Here is a 22,943-nt window from a genome sequence, read left to right on the forward strand (position 1 = left end):
GTTCTGATACCAAAATGTTAGGAGATGGAAGAAGAAGATAATGAAATGAGTCAGGCTGCTTAGAGGGAGACAATTCCTCCACACAGTAATTTATGTTTGTAACGCTTAAATACAAATCCAAACAGCAGTTACTGACCCATGACACACGTACCAATCAGCAACTACTGACCATGACGCACGTTTACTAGTCTTTTATCCCACGCACAATGACTAACAGCACGTTTTGAAAATAACTTGACCATGTTAACTCCACACGTGAAACAGAAGCGGTAAAACATATTGAGAAATGCTAAAATTTTCAGATTTTTCTTCCAAAATTTGGTTCTTAAATGATGTGTTATAATCCCATGAGATAGTAACATATTTTTCAAAATAATTGATCACATGAAATTATGCCCCATCATTTGGAGACCACATTTTGGAGAAAAAATTTAGGAGCCGTAGCATTTCTCATATTATCATGGGTTCTAAAGGATGGATTGTTTCCATCTCTAAAAGATATCATTCTAAAACATTAAACCTCATTCTAATGAATTCAGGGCTAAACCATATGGTTAAAGTATTGATTAAGTGATTAAATTTATATTTTCTTATTAGCTTTAAACTTTTAGGATAGTTTGAATCCACACATGAAGGGTGTGTTAAAGTATTGATTAAATGATTAAATTTAATTCTTTTTATCAGTTTAATCTTTTATAAGATAAGCAGTGATTTAACACATATCAATCAAATAATTGACATTCACATAAGTCTATTCAAAGGTGCCTAGGAAATAGGAAACCACACCAATTTTAGTGTATGTAGCCTGTAAGTAGGACTTATCATGAAAAGTTTTAAGGTCTCAAAATATATATATATATAAAAGGAGCTACGGACTTGTTTGGAAACGCTCTGCCTTGTGCATAGTGGGAGAGAGATTTCAATTTTTTATTTTTTTTTACATTTTTCAATAACAATCAACATCAAAACATTCTATTTTTTTTTTTACTTTTCATATCACATCAATAATTTTTTTAATTACTATTCAAATAAAAAATTCACTATAATACAAATTTTTTTTCACTTTTTTAATTTTTATACAAACACTTTTTACTATATATCACACTTATCGCTTTTTATAATTTTAAAATTAACAGCGGACTAACAACCCACACTCTGTCATTTACCAAACAATGCCTACATTTGTTGATTACATAAATCCAAATTGTGTAATGATGCAGATAAAGTATCAAAAAGACAGAAACAGCTCAACAAAAAGTAATTCGAAGAGCCACCATTACACAAAAGATCTGAGGCAACAAAACTTTTTTTTTTTTTTGACAGATCAAACCTACATCTGATCATTATAATAGAACCAACAAATGACTGAAGACAAAACATGAAATTAGGTCTCATTTGGAGAGGCATGGGCAAGGCCCTGTCTATGAGCTCATATAGATAACAACGAAAAAAGTGCATTGTTGCTTGATTCCTAAATCCATTATAAAAAAGACTAAAACAAATGCAGCCTCCGTGAACCCACAATCTTTATTCACGAATTTTATGGGATTGCTTAATTCGACCTAAGTTGGACGTGCAATTTCAACAGACCATTGAGAAGAAATTAACGCAAAATAAGGCCAATTAAATATACTAAAATGTGAAAATAAAATAAAATAAAAGATTCAAAGAAAACAAGCTACACCTACAACCAACTGTTGGGGCTTCCACCTAAAAGAATTCCACAGACATCCACCTCTGTTCGGTTGCAGAGCAACTTGAAGAAAGTGAATGAAAATAAAAAATGTTAAGCAATAAGTTTATCACATTTTGCTTCCATAGTTACCTGTGGGCTGTAGTGGCTAGAATTTTGTCTGAGATCTGCACGCTGCAGCCGGCGTGTTTGGCCGTCGGTTCGCTCGATATTGAGGCCTAACGGAGCACCGAATCGGTGAGATTTGAGAAAGGGACTGGTTTAAGCGATGCTATACGTGCCTCTAGGCTCTAGCCAGTCAAGGAAGCTGGACAGTGGACCCCCCTTTTCTGTTTTTTGGATAGTCATGCGAACGTACTATTTTTCGTCTATGCCTGCGCGTGTTTCGACCTATTGTCAAAATATTTTTTGCAAATTGAATTATTTTATTAGAACTGAATTATTAAAAATATTAACTCAGGTTATTTAAATGTATACATTTATAACACTGCATATATATATATATGTTAAGAAAGCACATCTTTTAGTCGAGAACATTGGATTAATTTGTTCGTAATTGACCGTATGCCGGTAGTCCGCTTAAAGTGATTTTTTAAGACAGAAAACAGGTAAGGTTGACTCGCCAGAGGTATTGTCGGATAACACTCTCATACCTAAGTCGGTAGTGAATTGAAGAGAAAGAACCTAATAGAAGAAGAGTTAAGAGGAAAAATATATGCATGCTTCATAATAAAGATCGTTACCTTTATATATAGGACTACCGTCAACATGGTAAGCAAACTTGATATGACAAAGGCGAGTAAATGGATCAATATGAAAGCTGGTATATACTTAATAAATTGCTTTCTTTTGGTGAATGCCTCGATGACTCTTACTAAGTTGAGTTTAAACGGGCAAAATCGTGAATATGGAGATATCTTTTTATTTATGATCTCTTCACCACGTGTTCATCGAGTAGGTGATCGCCGATTTGGTGACTGTCAGTCGAAGACTCCCTTAAGGGAAGGTTGACCCGTCGAGCACCACCCAGCCTGAGGACAAATGAGCCTTCATGGGCCGGAGGAGTAACGTGATTTGTTGGGCTTGAGTTGACCTTGTGGGCAGGGGCGGAGCCAGCTTTTACAAATTGGGGGGCTAAATTGAAAAAAAAAATTGGGAGGGCAAAAACTACAAAATAAAAAATTTAGGGGTAAAATTTTATTTTATTTAATTTTTTTTGGAAACTTTGGGCCTACCCCCCCCCCCCCCCCCCCCCCCCTCCCAAAAGGCCTAAGGTGGCTCCACCTCTGCTTGTGGGGTTTGAGGGACACTAATTTTTCATATTTTTATTTCTCTTACATGTATTTTTCTTAATTTATTGAATATTTTTTTTTTTTTTTGTTTGTTTGAGTGGAACCAAGCACAATTTATAAATAGACAATTTCAATACATCGCTCAATAACAATAATATTAGAAATACATTGGAGAGTTTCATCAAGACAAACATAGGCTTCACTCAGAGATAAAGCTACCATTGCAAGTCGATGAGCTGCATCATTTAAATTATGCCTAACATGATAGATTTTTCAGTTATGCATATTGTGCAATATTCCCCTAGTCTCCTCAATTAGATGACCAGATATACATCAGTTACTACCCTATTTTTTCAGTGCCTGCACTATTTGGAGAGCATCTTCTTCCAAAATAACCTTATAGAAGCCCAATTCGTAACTAAAGTTTACAGCACTTAAAGCCGCCATTGCCTCTGCATTCTCTTGAACAATGATATAATCCTTTGGTTCAGATAAAGTTGCTAAAAGTTCACATTTGCTGTCTCTGATTATAACACCAATATCCATTTTCTTTTTGTTAGTCTCCACAATTACATCTCAATTGACCTTAACGAAATCATCAATAGGAGCTTCCCACCTTAACTCCTCCTTCTCCCCTATTGTTCCTGATAATTTCTGAGAATTTACATATTAAACGCTATCAAAAGAGTTATAAGCATTATTTATTTCGACGAAGCCTACCACTGCACCATACGGAATAATTTTTATTGTTCTAAAGCCTACCAGAACATATAAAAATACATGATGTCTTATCAATTTCGATGAATATTAATGTTTTATTCTAATTTGTTTCATTTCTTTGATTACTATCTCCACCATTGATGAAGAGATTCTTCCTAATTTCGATTTAAGTATAAAAGTTGGGATAAATTCACGTACTCATTTCAAATTATTACCTAATTGATAATGTCTTTCTAAACTTTTAACTGAGACAATGTCTTCTCAAATTATCAAAACATTGTTAATGTCCACTCAAAGCCAGCAAAAAAAAAAATAACCTTAGATTTTTTTCAATAAAGCAAAAATACCACAATAAATTAAAAAAAATAAAAAATAATAATAATAATTTTTTTTTAAAAAGTAATTTGTTATTTAAAAAATGATTTTTTTCTTCATTTCTTTAATAAAAAAACAAAATTTTTTAATTTTAAAAAAAATTTTAAAAAGAAAACTTTTTAAATTTGGCCACCCTTGGATTTTATGTATTTATTTTTTAATTTTTTAGTTTTAGTTTTTTTTTTTTTGAAATATTGTTTTTTTACTAAGGGTATTTTCGTCATTGGATGTAACATTGATAATTTTTGGTAGTTTGGGAGACATTGTCCAAATTAAAAGTTTGAGGGAGACACTATCAATTATGTGGTAGTTTGAAGAGGTATGTGGACTTTACCCATAAAAGTTTATTTAGATTGCTTTATTTATAAATTATGGTTTATTAAATAAAATAATGGGTTTTGTAAATTTTATTTTGATAATTCAACCGTTGATACATAAAAATGGCAAAATTATATCATTGTTCTATGTGGTTAACCTAAATTATAAATCACTCTTTGTGGTATAAAAAATAATTGTAAAATCGTTGTGGTAGGTAAAAATTATAAATTACTCCTTAAAATCGTTTTCCATCCACAAACTTAACATAGTCCGTTAGGTTACCACATCAATCCCAATAAAAAAAGGGATACGTGTCACTCATAATAAAAAAAATTAATATATTAAAAATTAAAAACTTCAAATATTTTTGTTTTTTTTTTAAAAAAAAGAATAAAAGAAAGAAAAAGGAATAAAAAAAAAAAAGGGTTAATGCTCCCATCCACATATACCAAGCTAAACTCTTCCTTCACTGTAAATGGAGGAGATGAGGAGTCGGTGTTGGGAAAGAGTTTGGTAGAATAGGAAGAACTGTTGCGCTCTTCAAATCCACCCAACGGGATTCGTCCCATTGAATTAGAAAGGCAAAAGCACAAGTAGATTAGGGTAATAAATGAGTAACTTTACGAGTCATTTTTGTCTCTTCAAGAATGATGTGACTTTTAAAAGAATAATGATTCAATGCCACCTAAATATTTAACTTTTTACCACCTTACTTATGTGACAAGGTGGTCCCCTACAACTTTTTGAGTTTTTTTTTATTTTTTTAAAATAAATTAAAGTGGGGGACCACCTTGCCACATAGACAAGATGGTGAAAAGTTGTATATTTAGGTGGTAGTGAATCACTACTCCTTTTAAAATCATCATCTAATCAAAATTCAATAATACTAATCAATCACAAACTCGATGGTGATTTTAAAAGTTACATCATTTTTGTAGAGACATAAAAGTGATAAAATAATGACTTATAACATTACTCGTAATAAATATGTATGAGTGTGAAGAATAGTATTACTTTTGAAACTAGGTATCTGTCTCCCTCTAAGACCAAGGATTATAATGCTTAAGAACAACACCCGTCCGCGAAAGACGACAACGTTTCCCTATTTTTCATGGGTATGCATATTTGATCTTGTTGCTGCTTTTTAATAGAAGGCTAGTCGATTGTTTTAAAAGTCTAAAAGAGAATTTCAAATGAGATGAAAATCTAGGAAAGACAATATAATCAACCCTCAATTGTCTATGGTTGTCACTTTCAATGGAAAAAATTGCGTACTATGAAATCCGAAATAGATTGCATTAGGTAGTGGGTGGACCAGAATTGAGAATTCTGGAAGGAAGACAGGCTATTGAGCCTGCGATGTCTGTGTTCATCCGGGGCTCTACTGGAATGCCCTCTAATGGCATCAGACAAATATACATGGATAGGGAATTGGGCAGATTCAGCAACAATTGAGTAACAAATAAATCAAGTCCAAAGGTGACACCAAAGAGACGGAGAATTATAACTCTGAAATTCAAAACAAAGACCAGTTCTGATAAGTATAAAACAATGAATGATCATTATTGATTAACATCCGATAGATTTGGATTTCAAGATCCACGAGAAGTTTAGCATTCGCTAAATTGAACCATGCTCACTCTATCTGATGGATGCATTCTAGAATGCATCGATATCAAAATCAAAGGCAATATTACAACTGGGACTACAATGAAAAGAATGCAAGTGTTAGATTAGATCTGACCAGATATTCTAGGTCAAAATGGTGATGCCGAACAGGTCCACTGAAATAATCAGTTCCATTATAGATGAAAATAAGTACGGATCAAACAAAGAGCCAATTCAACCCGGTCAGTCATGTCTGAACCTATCCTTAACTTGCATTCTGACAGTAGTATTCTTTCAGAAATGAACCTTCAAGGTTGATCAGATGAGAAGTTGCCACCCTCGAGAATTTGCCAATCACCAAAGCTGGAGCCTGGACCTAATAAATGAATTTACAGCAATAAGAATTTAAACATGCTGGTTTACAGAACCCCTTTCATCTCCCCACTTCTGATTCAACAACTTCCTTCTGATTGCCGTTACTTACTGTGTTGCATTGCATTTCAAGTAACTTTTCTTGTTCCCCGTCAGTCTCTTGTGCATTTACTTCTTTTGCATCTTTAGGCTTTTTGCTTGTAGACTGCTGATACATAACCCCACCAAGCATACAAATCAAAAGCCCCGCTGTTCCCACAAATGTCGAATGCTTGTCCCAAATGACCAAATTAATCACAACCGTTAATAGCTTGTTCACTATACCAAGAACAGTAAACCCGGTTGCAGAAATTGCCCTCCGGCAAGAAAACCCGAAGAAAGAGATTGATAAACCAAACAAACATGATAACCCCACTGGCAAAACCACCTGGAAAGAGTACCAATCTGACTCATCCGTGATTTCATGCTTTATCTTCTTCAATTCGCCCATTATAAGCAGCTCCAAAGGAAACAGGAGGAGAGCCTCAAGATTGTTGTACAATACGAGACCCCATGTATTCAAACCGATGGTCATGACTACATGCTTTATGTAAACAAAATCTATGGACATACTTACCAGGTAAGCTAGGGCCCAGCTATAAGCCATGACTGTGAACTGGTAATCTGTTAGCACATAAAGCACGCTTCCTCCAAAGATAGTGACAAGTGAGATCCATGTTCTAATTGATGGCCATGGCTGGTGCAAGAAGAGGGTCTCTCCTATTGCAACAAATATGGGAACTGCTGAACGGAAGACAATGAATGTGTCAACATTGGCATGGAGAAGAAGCTCACTGTTGGTGAAAAGAGAGAGGTAGAATATAATTGCTGCAGGCAAGAAGCGCCACATGGTTAAAAGGTCAAGCCTGTCACGCTCAATGAAATTAAGCCATTCACAAATGAGGACCCCAGCTGCGCTTGTGAAGTACTGTAAAGCAGTTAATGCCCCGGGATAAGGAAATTTCATCACCGCCCATTTGTTGATGATGGAAAGCAAAGATGCAGATAGGCAGTAACCGGCAGCTATACCATAGACTGAGGCTTGCTGGAGTAGGCCACTGTACCAGTTTGTTTGGATTTCACCAGAGGGAGTACGAGCAACTGCACCTTTCTGGCCGGCACCAAATCTTGGATTCTCCACATCATTATTGTTATTAGACATCTGAAAGTGAATCACAAATTCTTGTTAGTCAACTTATAAGGGATAAAATTCTTATCATGGGTTCTAAAGGATGAATAGTTTACATCTCTACATCATTCAAAAACATTAGGCTCCATATGCAGAAGAACCCATATCAAAATTGAAAACATAAATGAGCCAACTTCTCTTCTTACGAGTAACAAATAGTACAGGCCATAAATTAATTAGGCAACAGAAAGATGGAATAGGTGCTCGACCAACCTCATTCTAATGAATTCAGATCTAAACCATATCATAACACCATTGACATTCAAATAAGTCTATTCAAAGGTGCCTACGAAATAGGAAACCACACCGCTTTTATTATATGTAGTCTGTATGTAGGAAGCAACAAAAAAAGGCAAATGCCATAGGAGTTTTAAGGTCTCATAAGAAGCTCAATTTGTTGATTACATAAATTCATATTGTGTTATGATGCAAAAAAAGTATAAAAAAGACATAAGCAGCTCAACAAAGAGTAATTCAAAGAGCCACCATTACACAAAAGAACTAAGGCAACAAAACTTTTTTTTTTTTTGACAGATCAAACCTACATCTGATCATCTAATAGAACCAACCAATAACGGAAGACAAAGCAGAATTGCTGACATAGTGTGAAACATCAATCCCCTAAGACCAACCTGAAATAATTGACTGACCTTTTTCATACATGACTATTACATGCTGGGCAAGACTCCAGCCTCACATGCAAAAGAACAACTGACGTGCTATAAGAAATACAGATTAAACTCTCTACCTTGAGGAACAACAGAACTGGACCATTACTTCCTAATAACTACTTTTGACTCACTAAATCATTCTCTTAAAGATAATTTGTTGATGTTAAACGCATCACATGTGCTTCCACTAACACAAATGATTGTTCTGCACTTACTAACCAGTTATAATGCATATGAACATAGTAAGGCATCGAGCAAACCATGAAATTAGGTCTCCTTTGGAGAATCATGGACTCATGGGCAAGGCAATTCCAGTGTGACCAAGTCCCTGTACGTCTATGAGCTCATATAGGTAACAATGAAAAAGTGCATAGTTGCTTGATTCATAAATCCATTATCAAATCTTATCCATAGACACGTTCCACACAAAGAGGCATCTCGAAAGAGAGAATAACAAGCATATAAGATCTTGAGTTATATATTGAATTTGAGGGTAGGGATCAGAATTCGGATTCAAGACTGAGACAAATGCAGCCTCCGTGTACCCCCAATCTTTATTCACGAAGTTTATGGGCTTGCTTAATTCGACCCAAGTAGGGCTCATACATGTGCAATTGAGAAGAAATTAGCGCAAAAATAAGACCAATTAAATATACTGAAATGTGAAAATAAAACAAAATACAAGATTCAAAGGAAACAAGCTACAACTACAACCAACTGTTGGGGCTTCCACCTAAAAGAATTCCATAGACATTCACCTCTGTTCGGTTGCAGAGAAACTGGCAGAAAGTGAAAGAAAATAAAAAAATAAAAATGTTAAGCAGCAATTTGATCACATTTTACTTTCATGGTTACCTGTGGGGCAGTGGCTAGAAATTTGTCTGAGATCTGCAGTCGGCTTGTTTGGCCGTCGATTCGCTCGATCTTACAGACTCCGTTAGCCTGATGATCATTGGTACGGAATTGAAGCCTAAACGGAGCACCGAAGTGGTGAGAAAGGGAATACGGTTTTTTTTTTTTTTTTTTTTTTTTTTTTTTTTTTTTTTTTTTTTTTTTAAAAAAAAAAACAAACTACACCCGGCTAGTCAAGGCTAGCTAGTAGCTGTTACAGTGCTGTATAAAAAATAAATAAATAAACAATTTGATTCTCTCTCTTTAAAAAAAAAAATTAGTGAATATTTTAAATGAATCAATAAAAATTGATAGCTAAAATGTTAATCCGAATGTAAATATTTACAAATTGAATAATAAAATTAAAGAAAAATGTATTCTTTTAACGAAATTTTATTTAAAAACTTGTTGAGTTGAATATAAGTATATGTATGAGCTGTGAGAGAAGGGGGAGGTAATCTACTCTTGCCGCTACTACTAAAACTCCATTCCTATCTCCACCCCTTGTCGGGCCATCCTTTACTAGGTGGACTTTCAATCCCACCAACCCCCCTATACAGAGATTGAGGGCATAGAGAAGGGTGGATATCCACCTCCTTTGATAGGGTTAAGGACGCAGGGAGGGGTGAGGTGGGTGGAGATTCATCCCCCACCAGAGCTACGACCCATATCCACCATTTTTTTTTTTCTATCTTGAATGTTTTGGATATAATGAATCTGTATACGCATGACACATTTTTTATTTGGGTCTATGTGAAAAATGGAACAATTAGGGATGTATTATTTATATACATATTGTACGCACATTCATATTAGATGAACCCGTGAATGTATTTGTCCCATATGTATGAGTCTCATAATTAATGTGAGTGTATGTACAATGTTTGTACACATAATGTGTGTATAAGTATCATTAGACGCCAACACTCAAATCTGTAATTTTAGAGCAATTTTCCTTTCCTTTATAATAAAAAAGAGTGCAAAAAAGTGTGAAATTATATTCGACCGGGTTGGTGGGCCTGGTTGGGTTGGTTTGTGTTACCAATTTACCAATAACTACGCTTAGCTTTGGGCTAACCCGAACCCGGACGATTGTGCAAAGAGAAATACAACTGTATAAACCACACCCCGCTACGTGGCATAGCGGTTAATGTTTGAAACGTTGCAACCGAACCCCTCCTTCAAAGTTTGGAACTGCCTTCCATTCTCTCTAACCAGTCACCAGGAAGGATATTTATAAGTAAAGCACACTCTGAAATCAAGTTCGTCATTCTTATTCAATGCTTGTTGGCAGAAAAATGGGTCCGACGATGCTCGCCGCCCGTTTCCAACATTCTCTCACTCCTAATGCGCTTCGGTCATATCTCGCGGAGTTTCTCTCCACATTCTTCTACGTGTTTGCGGTTGTGGGTTCTGCCATGTCATCGCGTGAGTCTTTAATATTATTCATAGCCTTAATTAATTGCTTTGCCATTTTTGTTGTATTAAGTGGTGGTTGGATTCTGTAATGTGCATGGTAGGGAAATTGATGCCTGATGTTGCGTCGGATGCATCCAGTTTGGTCGTGGTTGCCGTCACCAACGCCTTTGCATTGTCGTCGGCCGTGTATGTCGCAGCGAACATCTCAGGCGGGCATGTGAATCCGGCCGTCACATTTGGAATGGCGGTTGGAGGCCACATTAGTGTCCCAACCGCTTTGTTTTACTGGGTTTCTCAGATGCTGGCCTCTGTTATGGCTAGCCTTCTCTTGAAGATGACTGTTGTTGGACAGGTAAAACAAACCTTTACATCTCTAGTAATAATGGCCTTTTTTTTAAAAAAATAAATAAATAAAAAAAAATTTGTTTTGGTAGTACGTAGGAATGTTTTCATGTTCTTATATTAATATCTTTGACAACATCAAAAGCACCTTTAGATAATTTCACTTTTTGGCTTCCTTTTTATCTCATTTGCATGAAAAATATTAAACAATTTTTTACACGACCCTCGAATATAAAAAGGATTCAATATAAAATCAATGAGTTAGGGTTAATGAGTCTAACCTGTATAATTAAATGAGTCAATTAGTTAGGATTAACTTACGTACCCGTTTAATTGAATTGATCGGGTTAAGGTTTACTTATATAGTCTTATACTCGGTCTTAACACGACCCAAAAATTCGACACGTGAACACAAATGGTCACCCTTATGTATGTTTACGAAACTAGGAAATTTTAGATTGTGTATTGGATCAATTGAATAGAGTTGTTAATTGGCATAGAAATACTTATAAATCGTGAGGAGTTTTTTTCTAAAATAATATTATGAGTTCTGCAGCATGTTCCAACCTACAGTATTGCAGAGGAAATGACTGGGTTTGGAGCATCCCTGATGGAAGGTATCCTAACATTTGCTTTAGTCTACACTGTTTATGCTGCTGGGGACACCAGGCGTGGTACATTGGGAGCCATTGGACCCCTCGCAATTGGGTTCATAGCAGGAGCCAATGTCTTGGCAGCAGGACCCTTCTCCGGCGGATCAATGAATCCGGCGTGCGCCTTTGGATCGGCTGTCACCGCCGGCAGTTTCAAGAATCAGGCAGTTTACTGGATTGGACCCTTGGTTGGTGCTGCAGCTGCAGGCCTTGTCTATGACAATGTTGTGTTCCCTTCTCAAGCACCGGAGGGAGTTGGGGTGTAATTCTATGCTGCACATTTGCTTTTCTTTTGTTTCACCAGATTTGTATTTTATTAAGCTGTTTAACTGAATTCCTGAATGACTAATGATTATTTAGATGATCTTTGCATTTCACCTTTTTTTAAAAAAAATGATTATTTAGATGATATTAAGAGGCATATTAACAATAGAATGATAGTTTAAGAGGGTATATGTACTTTTTCCTTTAATTTTACCTGACATGTTACTTCTTCAACTTCTATCCAACTCTCTTCCAATCTTTTTTCAAATCAATATATATTTTTATAAATCTCCTAGAAATATATATTTTTTATGAATAGCCGACGTTCAAAAATTAATTTTTTCCCTCCATATTATTTCTTTATTTTTAGTAGTTTTGCCTCCTACGTACACTCAAATTTCTTGTTTACAGGAACTTACAAATTAGAAATATACATTGGACTTTTTAGAAATCGCGTAAAGTGTTGAGAAACATTCAACATAAATATATACCCCAATATATTTATGATATTTGTGCGATGTTAAGCTTGTCCCTTTTTTAAAAAATAATAATAATTAAAAAAAAAAAAATTCTCGTTTGCATTTTAGTGTCACTTTTGAATCTCTAGATGTCGTCACCTTGCCTAGCTTGTCTCAAAACTATGAAGGCAATGTTCATAAAATAAAGGGGTAATTTTTTATTTTTTATTTTTATTTTTTTTATTTTTTTTTCCATCAACTATCAGTCATTATCAATATGCCACCATAAACTGGCATCTTAATCAAAAGAGAGCATAGAACTACCATTTTCATACCGTTACTCCTATTTCGTTAGTCAAATTTGTGAAAAGACTTAAATATCTTAACTTAAAATCAAAATTTACATAAAATACCCTCAAAATTAAACAAAATTAAAAAGAGGAAAGAAGGGGGGTGGGTGGGGCCACCTTTGGGGGTGGCTCGTGGGCACCCTTTTTTTTTTTTTTTTTTCCTTTATATATATATATATATATATATATATATATATATATATATATATATTATGTTTAATATTTTTTTATTAAATTACTGTTTGAGGGCATTTCTGTCTTTAAAGAAAAATTAACGTCTAAAAATAGAATATTTCGTTCGATTTAACGAGATTCCTTAACGAAAGTATGGTAACAGTATGAAAATAGTAATTACATGCTCTCTTTTGGTCGAGGTGTCAGTTCGTGGTGGCATGTTAACAATGACCGGTAGTTAATGAGAGAAAAAAATAATTACCCCCAAAATAAATGTCTTATTGTCATACAACTTAATGATATGATAGTGAAAATTTGTCATTAGATCATCATTTATTAAAAAAAAGAAAATTGAAGTGCTCATTGTTACTGTCACGTTATCTCAATTGTATGATAGTTGTATAAAATTCTTCTAAATATTATTACTCCTTATTAATACATGAAAATAAAGAAATTCTCCTAGAACATGTTCTGCAATTATATATCACGTATGAGTTTCACAATTTTATTTTATTTTATTATTAATTATTTTTTTTCCTGAGATTATTGGGCTTAGGAATTTATTTCCTAAGATCATTCCCAATAGATTAGCTATTTGCTACTTTAGGCTAAAGTAGCTAAACAAAAGGTTAAAAAAACACTCCATTGGATTATGTAAACAAAAGCTATGATATATTTTGCTTAGTTAAGTGAATAGTGCAATGCTACATGTAGCGTTGCACTATTCACGGAACTAATTAAGCAAAATGAATCTCTTTTTCTCTCATACTCTTCTCCTTCTTCTTCTTTTCCTTTTCATTTCCCTATCGACGCCTCTACTTCTCCTGCTGCCCAACAAACTTCGAGCCTTTCTTTGTCTATGCGTGTGCCTCTGCCGTGCTGCTTTTGGCCTTGCTTCCACCCGTGGACCTATATCTGGGCAAGGTGGAGGATGGGTCACCGTTGGTGGGCGACTTGCTCAACGGCAAGGGCAGTGGCTCAAAAGAATGCACGCTGTGCATGGAGCCTCACGAGGGAGCGAGACCGACCCAAGCTCTTGTCCTGGTTGGCCAGCGACTCTGAACCCTCCATGTATTTGGATTTGAAGAGAGATCCATCTTTGGAAGCTTCCTCAAGAGCCTCCCTGAGCTTGTTCTCTTGCAATTTACGGAGATTCGATGAGCTTTTCTTGGTTTCAAGATCTGAATCAAACCCATCTTTTCTTTTGCTGTTGCTCTTCTTGTCCAAAATCAGAGCGGCGCACACACACACACACACACACACACACACACACTATAATACAATTAAAAGCAAGCAATTACTCAAACCCTCCACATCAAATGCTTTCTCTCTCATTTACTTTGATAATAGTAAATCCAATACATATCGGTATTGATAACCCCACTCTGCTCTCTCTTTCTCATCGCCTTTGGATTGAATGGGTAAAAATTGTTTGGGTATTTCTGTTGCTATGTAATCGGGTGGGAGTTGGCTGTTGTGTTCAGTCTTGAGTTTTGGTTAATTCTTGAGCAAATTTGCAGTTGATTTTGTGGATGGTTTGAGAAGCCTTGAGTTGTTTCTAATTTTGAGAGTCTCTTAATTTTTGTTTGTTGATGAAATTTTGGTAGATGATCGAATGGGTTTGCAGATCTTGGGTTGGATGGAGGATCTTGGGTTATCTTGTTTTTCTATAGTTTAGTTCTACAGAAGTGTTGTTTATATGAATCAGATGTGTATATTAACAACAGTCTAATTCATTGATATGGTACTTGTGGGTGTTTGGATTTAACACAAAAAAATGTTTGAAATAATGCCAGAAAGGAGTGTGGTTTCATGGAATGCCATAATTGATCCATGTGTTCGGTTAGGCGAGTTTGATACTGCATTGAAACTATTTGGTGAGATACTGAATGATGAGTGCCAAATATTGTATATTTGGACCCCTTAATTTGCATGAGCTAATCATTTAGTTTTGTTATTTTCTAATGTTTTTGGTTGGTTTTAGTGTTTTAATGATTTGCAGGACATTGAGAGAAAATGACAATTTTTCAAGTAAAAATGCTTAGAAGGCTGGAAAAATCGGACTCCAAGGGAGTATGCTTGAGCGCAGCCTTGTTGCGCTTGAGTGCACAACGCTTGTCGAGTACCCGAATGCGATCGAGCGAACGCTGCAGAATTGGCACACGCAGAGTCGTACTCAGAACGCCAATCAGAAGTTTTTTTCATGCCAAAAGCCCATCTTTCTCTGGTTTTTGCAGTAGGTCACGCAAAATTTGTGGGCTTGTTTGTTAAGATACATTACAGTACAGGGTAGTGCGTCCGGGTCCCAATGCAGAGCAAGCTTCAGTCTTTCAGTCCAACATTTACGGTACCACGTGATGCTCCTTCTTTTGAGATGTTCCTACAACGGTCAACGAAATTGAGTTCCAATTTTACCCCACATTTCAAATCCCTCCCCATCTTCTTCTTCTCTTATCGAGCTTTTTGCAAGTTTATTCTGAAAAGACAAGTCTCTTCAGCCCAACTGTTAGAAACTGATTCGCCCAAGGGGTATCTTAGGCAGGCATGCAATCTACTCCGTACCTGGTAGACGTGAAGAAGCTGTTGGAAGAATAGGGCAGACACGTTAATGCCCCAACGCCCAAGTGTGATTTCTATAAATTGCCTTACCCATTCAGAGAAGACATCAGACAAGAGGAAAGGGTGTTTGACCGGTATCAAACCACTGGGGGAGTCGGAGGAGGAGGCGGCGGGGTGCTCATGCCTCTTACAGGCCTGACTACTAGAGCAACGCCACATATACAAGTACTGTGATTTTTTTGAAGACATGAGTTTTTCGGTTGTTGTATACACTGGAAGTGGCATTTGTTTTTAGTTTTCCAGAACTGTTTCCTTTTCTTACTGGGTGTATTTTAATATAAAACACGCTAGTAGTATTTGTTTGTTTATGAGAAACCTTTGTTTCTGAATTATAGCTATTTGTGAATGCTAGTTGAAAAATGTAGAGAGGAACAAAAAGAGAGCAGTCCCTTTAGAATTCGCTATCTTCAATTTTTGGTTATGGTTAAATGTAAGTGGTGTTTCATTTTAGTGCTATGATACAAATTGTTACAGTTATAGTTTAGATAAATTGTTACAGTTTACAATTTAAAAGACTAAGTACTGACTAGCAGAAACTAAACTATGATTAATTGGTTTAGTGTTACTCCATCATTAAATAATTAGATTTGGTTAATTATAACTTAACATTTCTATTTTACGCCGTGGAGTTTAACTACAGCACATCACAACTCAGATTTTATATCATATAATTCAAGTAGAAACGACTTCGCAAAGGCTAAAATCAAGCCTTTCGTTCAAGATTTTCTTCATGGCACTGCACTGTCTTCTTTTTTTCATCTAAAAATTCTTCCATTCTGCTTTCCCCCAAGAGAGAATCTTTAACAGAAAAAATAGTGTATAACTTAAAAAAAAAAAAAAAAATGTCTACCAACCACCACTACTCCATATATCACACCCAACAGGAGCCACCTAGTCCCTTGATCTCAAGTCTTTTCCTTCTTTGTAGTTACGTGTAAGCCTGTATGAAAAGCCTTTTTGGCTATGTTGCTTTAGTTCTCTAAGCTCTTTTTGGAAATCCTACGTATACTTCAATTTCACCAAAAGATCATGTAAATGTCTATATAAATGTTGTACATCAACGACGGAGTGGCGGTTTCCCGGAGGAGATTTGTGAGAGAGAGCGATAGAGCAACGTGAAAATGATTGTGAGAGGCAGAGAGATTTTGAGAAGAGAACTGATCTAATAGTAGGGCTGAAGAGACTTGTGTTTTCAAAATAAACTTGCAAAAAGCTCGATAAGAGAAGAAGAAGATGTGGAAGGATTTGAAATGAGGGGCAAAATTGGAACTCAATTTCGTTGACCGTTGCAAGAACATCTCAAAAAAAGGAGCATCACGTGGTACCGTAAATGCTGGACTGAAAGGCTGAAGCTTGCTCTGCAGTGGGACCCGGACGCACTACCCTGTACTGTAATGTATCTTAACAAACAAGCCCTGTGTTCTTGCTTTTCTTTTGTAAGAGAGGAAACCCTAGAGAGGGGTAGATGTGCCATTTTACATGCACTCTAACCCTAATGTCCATCTATAAAGCCATAGCTATGCCTCCTTGTAGGAGCACGAATTAGGGCAGTAGCTAGGCCATTTTTCTCTCTTCTTGTAGCTTAGTTCAGTAGCTCTTTTCCTTTTGTAAGTTTTGTTTAATTTTATGTTAGTTCTTCAAGCTTTTATGGTGTTTTTAGTCATGGGAGACTAAAACCCTCAACTAAGGTTGATGATTAAACCTCACTATTGATAACACTCACACTTTTGTTATGCTATTTATGCATTCCACTATTTATTAATACATTATTCAAGTTACATTCATTTTTTTGCTTTATGCCTTGGGTTGAATGTGCATTTATTGAAGTAGTTGGACATTCAATGTATTTCAACCGATGGATACATCGATTTATCAGTTTGAAAGAGGACATCCATTGTGATTTGTTCATTGAATGGATAAAATAGATGATTTGATTGTAAATGGGTATTCTTTGTGATTTATCTTTGAGTTGGATTCATTAAATGCTTTTGACATATGTGGTTAAAGGAACTTGAATAATGAGCAAAGTTTAAATGTTCTTTGGGTGTTTAAATAGAAAACAAGAGTGTATGTTGTTGGATTTGGTTTGGTGGATTCTTAAGCCTTAGTTCTTGTTATCTTTTGTTCTTCATCATCTTTAATTTTAGTTTGTTATTTTGCATGTTTTTAACCCAAAATTTTGAAGTAAGTTAAAATGGAATTAGTTGAACTAGAAATTAATTTTTGACCATTTCCCTTTGGATTCAATTTCGCACTTACACACACTGTATTGCAAACGATTCGTGCGCTTGCGAGTACTTTAAAACTCACAATACTGAACATGTTTGAGCTTGATGGGTACACGATGCAGAGTGTTATTAGTGCTTGTGCTGGTCTAGGTTCTGTCTTTGGGGATGTGGGACTTCTCACGAATTTCTTGCTGGGGACACATCTCATCCTCAAACAAAAAAAATATATCAGGTTTTGGATATATTGCGTTAGGAAAATGATAGATTTACAAAACAACTTTTGAAAAATATGACTGTCTGAAAAATGGCCATTTGAGAAAAAATTACCGTTGAAAATTGTGCGTTAGAAAAATGACAGATTTAACAAAATGATTGTTAAAAAATATGATTGTTAGAAAAATGGTCGTTTGAGAAAAAATGACCGTTGAAAAATTTGCGTTAGAAAAATAATTGTTTTAACAAGACCGTTGTTAAATATGACTAAATATAACCGTTTGGAAAAAAAAAAAAAAAAAAGGATAGTAAAAAAAATATGATAATTAAAAAAGTAATAAAAAAGAATAAAGAAAGCATATCTAGATAATATATAATTAAGAATAGATAATCGGATGTATGATGCCTTTTAAAACCCATTAGCTAAACTATATAAAGTGGATTTTGGTTAGCAATTTTAGATTGAGATATACATAAGCCATTGAGAGTACTCTAAGGGCTTAAGCAATTAAAGAGCTTTAGACTCTTAAAATTTATTCCAAAAGGGTTAAGTGGAGTTAAAGGAACATTGAGTCTAAGGAATAAAACACAAGCCTATGCTTAAGAGTGTGTAGTAGTTCATCAAAAAAGAAAAAGAAAAAAGAGTGTGTAGTAGTTAGCTAGGGTTTAACCCTAACCCTAGGTGCGTAGGGAGATTTTTTCTCCCCATGGCCTTGTGATACAAGGCCAAGGGGAGAAAAACTCTCTCCTTGGCTGTGAACCTAGTAGGAAAGGACTAGGAGTCCTAGTTTTTCTATGACTCTAGTCTTAGTTCTACTACAACTCCAGTTTATCTCCTAAACTAATAATGATTTTAAATTCAAGTCTATAAATAGAGGACCATAGTAAAGCATAACTGATAAGCGTCGAATGTTGCACATTCAAGCTCCTTAACTTATATATGTTAATTCCTTAGTATTGTTATTTGTTTGATTTTGTGTTATTTTAATGTTTTCAGGTATTAAATAAAGATACAATTAATTCAATTGATTTTGTACTTAAAGCACACTTTGAGAAGATCTAGAAGATATTGATAAGCTTAACCAATCATAATAGAAGACTTATATGATGTGGTTAAGTTTAATCAAATCAAGTGAAGAATTAAATCGGAATTTCTCCACTAAGAGTCAAAATTAGATTTGGTTCAAATTTAGATTCTGCATATATCTCAGTGTTTTGATTATAACCTTCGGCTCAGATCTCTGATTGCAATAAAATTGGTGGCGTTAGAAAGATAATAAAAAATACAACAAATATGTCTGAAATAGCTTTTCCCTAATTCTGACGTTTACTATGCCAAAATTGTCCTGCAATAAAAGACCGCAATTCTTGATGAATTTGGAATCCTTTTCCTACTTAGATTGAAGTTTCAATCTCATACTTTGACAAGAAGACTCAAGAGACGATTTTTCTAGAATTCCAAGAGCTTCTAGGCCTCTTCTAGTCCCTATAAATAGACCCCTAAGCTTCAAAAGAATGTGTGCTTGTGCTTGTGCTTGTTCTTGAGCTTAGTATTAGACAAAATTCTTCTTGGAGGCTTGACAAGTTGAAAAGGAGAAGAACATGGCAGGAGGCCATCCCAGCACCACGATGAGCGGCTAAATTCTTACAAGGGTGTTGATGTAGCCCTTTCTAAGTAACAATGGTTTGATTGTATTTTAATTTGATATTTTCTATATGCATATAGTTGTATAACTGTGAGAATTGATCTTAATGTTTATATTCAATTAATCATTATGAATTTCTTATCTTGTCTTAGAAAGTCTTTTATATTGATTGAACTCAATCCTTCATATTTTATGTGATTATATGAATGATTGTTATACAATGGTTTTAATTGACATATGATCAAGAGGGTTAGATAGACCATGTCTAGGGAAGATGGATTGTACTACACCCCAGTTTAGTGTAATTTAGGTAAACAGTTCGTACCAACCGAAGATGGGTTATACTATTCCATTGTTTGTGTGTATCCTATTAAAGGCGTAGCTAATCCATGCCTAGGGAAGACGGGTCGTACCGTATCTTAGTGGTTAGGTGGACGGTCCGTGCCAACCGAAGATGGATTATACTTATTCTTTAGAGGTAATTTCTTGACTACTCGAGTGAGACGAGTCCTATATCATGTATAGTATGAATTTACCTTGTTAATTTATAATTGACCATTGCTATGCGGTGAGTGGGAAAATCAATCCCCTATTTTTTATCTCATCCCTACTCTATTTATATTTATGTCTTTTACTTTTATGCATATATATTTTTAGAAAACAAAAATCAAATATCGTTTTAATTAAGTTATATTTAATCTCGAAAAGCTTGGTAATAATACCTACGCAGTCCTTGAGGTTCGACACCCTCAATATAGCCATATCCTATAAGGATTCGTATTATTGTGAGTGATAATTTTATTATTGATATATTTTGGTAAACAAAAGATCACATCAATAACTTAACAATTCAATAATTCACAGATTGATAGAATTCATTGATTCATAAGTTGAAAAACTGCGAGACTTAAGTTTCATAAATATTTTTGTAAGAGGTACAAGAACATGCAAAGAGGATCGTGAGAAATATTCAAGTGAGAATATTTGGTTTCCAAAAGGTTATACTTCTACCTATTCTATTGATTTGAGAATTGTTTGTAAGTCTATACTCACGGTCATAATTAGTCATCAAAGAGAAGATTTGAATGTTTAATAAAAAACGTGTTCTTGATCATTCAACATACAAGAAAAATCTCAGCCAAAGTTAAATAGCCCTACATGCATAGAAGGGGCCGAATTCAATTGTAAGTACTCTGAACTTATGTATTTGTTTTATCTAGACTTGTTTATCTTGAAACAAAAAATTTCTTGGGATTGGTTTTCGCTGCACTTACTATGTATGTGCATGATCCCCAACAGTGACAATATCTTGGGCACCAATATTGTACTACGGGTCCCATAAGACAGTGCCAACCCGAGTGGAAAGTGATTAAGGGCAAAGTATACCATATGGAACTAAATTATGACATGTTTCTCTTAAGTATCATATATTATACATATATTGCATCTACTTTATTACTGTTTGTGATTTATAACATTTTTGAAAACCAATTGACTTCAATGAGTTCACTGCATAAATTACGTTAATTTATGTGTATTCTGATTTACTAAGTCGTAGACTTACACTTTTATCTTTTTCACTTATGAAGCATGTGTTGTTTTATAGTTGAGTCTTTTGAGGATGACGAAAATGGTGATGGAAGAGCCTTTTTCTCGATGGGTATGGAGAATTTGGCATGACTCATTTTTTAGGAGTTGGACCTCGGACTATCAGAGTTAATAATGAATGAGCATATACATGGCAGGAAAGTTGACCAATTCTTAGACTATTTGTATGGTGTTTATCTCATTTAGTGTGTTTGGACTAAAGCTTCTCAAGCTACCTATGAGCCTGTGGTGGAGGTTATCCAGGATTGTTATCTGACCTATGAGGGTCTTGACGAGCTTAACTTTTGGTTTAGTTGATTGTATTTTGATGTTGCGGTACCTTTAGCTTTGAGTTGTAATATTTCTCTTTGACTTGATGATCGATCTTAGATTGTAACAGTGGATGGATATCTATGTTATGTTTTGATGTTTTAGTTTAACTCTACTGATCATCTATTGCGGTTTTTAATTAGTGGCTATTTTGATTACTTTGCTTAAATGAAGTCTTCCATTGCATGAACTATCTCTTGAGGGAGGGAGTTTAATGTCCCTATGTGTGTACATTTTGTCCGGATGAGAATGGGATGACGCATCGTGCAATCAATTACCAGTTAATTTTCCCTGGGGGCATTACATTTACTACCTGAATCATCTCCTTTGTTGCTTTACACTTTAATATCTACAACCAAAAGTGAATGCTAAATTCCTTCAGTTCTCTTTATCTTCTGAGATTATTTATTCAATCAAATACATATAGTATTCACCTGACCGACCTTGAAGTTAAAATGTAGGTTTGGACCAAGTGGTTAGGCCCAAGCAATGAACCTTGATGGGTTGTGTGAACGAACAAGCTAGAAACTCAAGCAACCATAGGAGACACATTGTAAAAGATAACTACTACGCCCTTACGGTCCCATTATTCTCAAATAGGAATCAGGCAGTGCCTTGGCCTACCAGTGGGCACATAGCACTGTGTGAACTCTAATAATGGTCTCAACCCACCTATGAAAGGAATTTGGCGCCATTACTCTACTAATACCGTACCTCACCTGTGAGTGACATCTAGCAAATGATGTACCTTGCTAGAAGACACGAATTAGATGCCCGCATTAGAACAGTGCCATGCCATATTAGAGCACAACACTTGGCTAAGGCTGTAGAGGGGGAAAAAAAAAATCCACATATGAAAGGGAAAGCAACCATTCTAGGTACACATAGACCATATTCCATCATTCTCGCTAGCACCTCATTCTCCTATTTATCACTCCTTTAGAGAGAATCATTAAACCACTCGCCAACTTAAGCACTATTGAGGGAAAAGTTTTTACCCTTAGTATACGTGGCACAATCCTAGAGGCCAACTAAAACTAAATCAATATTTGAGGCTAAAGTCTCATTAAAAATGGTCTACAAAATCTCATTCAACAATCCTCATATTTTATTGGGCTCATAACCCACAAAGGGACGCGGGTCAAAGTCAGGATTTAACCCATGAGTCATGTTATCCACAAGAGCTTGTCAACGACCGCAAGAGGCCCAAACATTCTTCCTTCAAACATCATACAATAATGGGCTATCACTTATGATTGTGGTCAATTGAGAGAGAGAAAGATAGGAGAAATGAGAGAAAAAGGTATAAGGGAGAGAGGAGAGAGAAGGGATAGTGTTAGGTCTATAGGTGACCATATGTTGTGTTAGTATATTCAATAGACAAATTATCAGTTGATTAATCGAAGTACCAAATCTAAGTGAGTCATGTTGAACGAAGATTGAAGACATGTTACACAAATTCATGAAGATACTGTCATTATCACATGGCTGA

The 22,943-nt window shown here is 35.3% G+C and overlaps 2 protein-coding genes across 2 annotated transcripts; one reads left to right on the plus strand and one right to left on the minus strand.

Moving 5' to 3' along the window:
* Positions 1 to 5,923: 5,923 nt before the first annotated feature.
* Positions 5,924 to 9,284, minus strand: LOC133859349 (GDP-mannose transporter GONST3-like). The gene is made up of 2 exons (XM_062294734.1): positions 9,133 to 9,284; positions 5,924 to 7,579 (listed from the first exon to the last, which is right to left on the minus strand). Exon 2 carries the CDS (start codon positions 7,577 to 7,579, stop codon positions 6,440 to 6,442), a length of 1,140 nt encoding a protein of 379 aa, XP_062150718.1. The 5' UTR covers positions 9,133 to 9,284; the 3' UTR covers positions 5,924 to 6,439.
* Positions 9,285 to 10,448: 1,164 nt separating this feature from the next.
* On the plus strand, positions 10,449 to 11,848 carry LOC133860403 (probable aquaporin TIP5-1). The gene is made up of 3 exons (XM_062296018.1): positions 10,449 to 10,596; positions 10,689 to 10,939; positions 11,486 to 11,848. The coding sequence occupies exons 1-3, from the start codon at positions 10,449 to 10,451 to the stop codon at positions 11,846 to 11,848; spliced, it is 762 nt and encodes a 253-aa protein (XP_062152002.1).
* Positions 11,849 to 22,943: the final 11,095 nt, after the last annotated feature.

The sequence above is a fragment of the Alnus glutinosa genome, chromosome 2 (assembly GCF_958979055.1).
Source record: "Alnus glutinosa chromosome 2, dhAlnGlut1.1, whole genome shotgun sequence".
Lineage (NCBI taxonomy): Eukaryota > Viridiplantae > Streptophyta > Magnoliopsida > Fagales > Betulaceae > Alnus > Alnus glutinosa.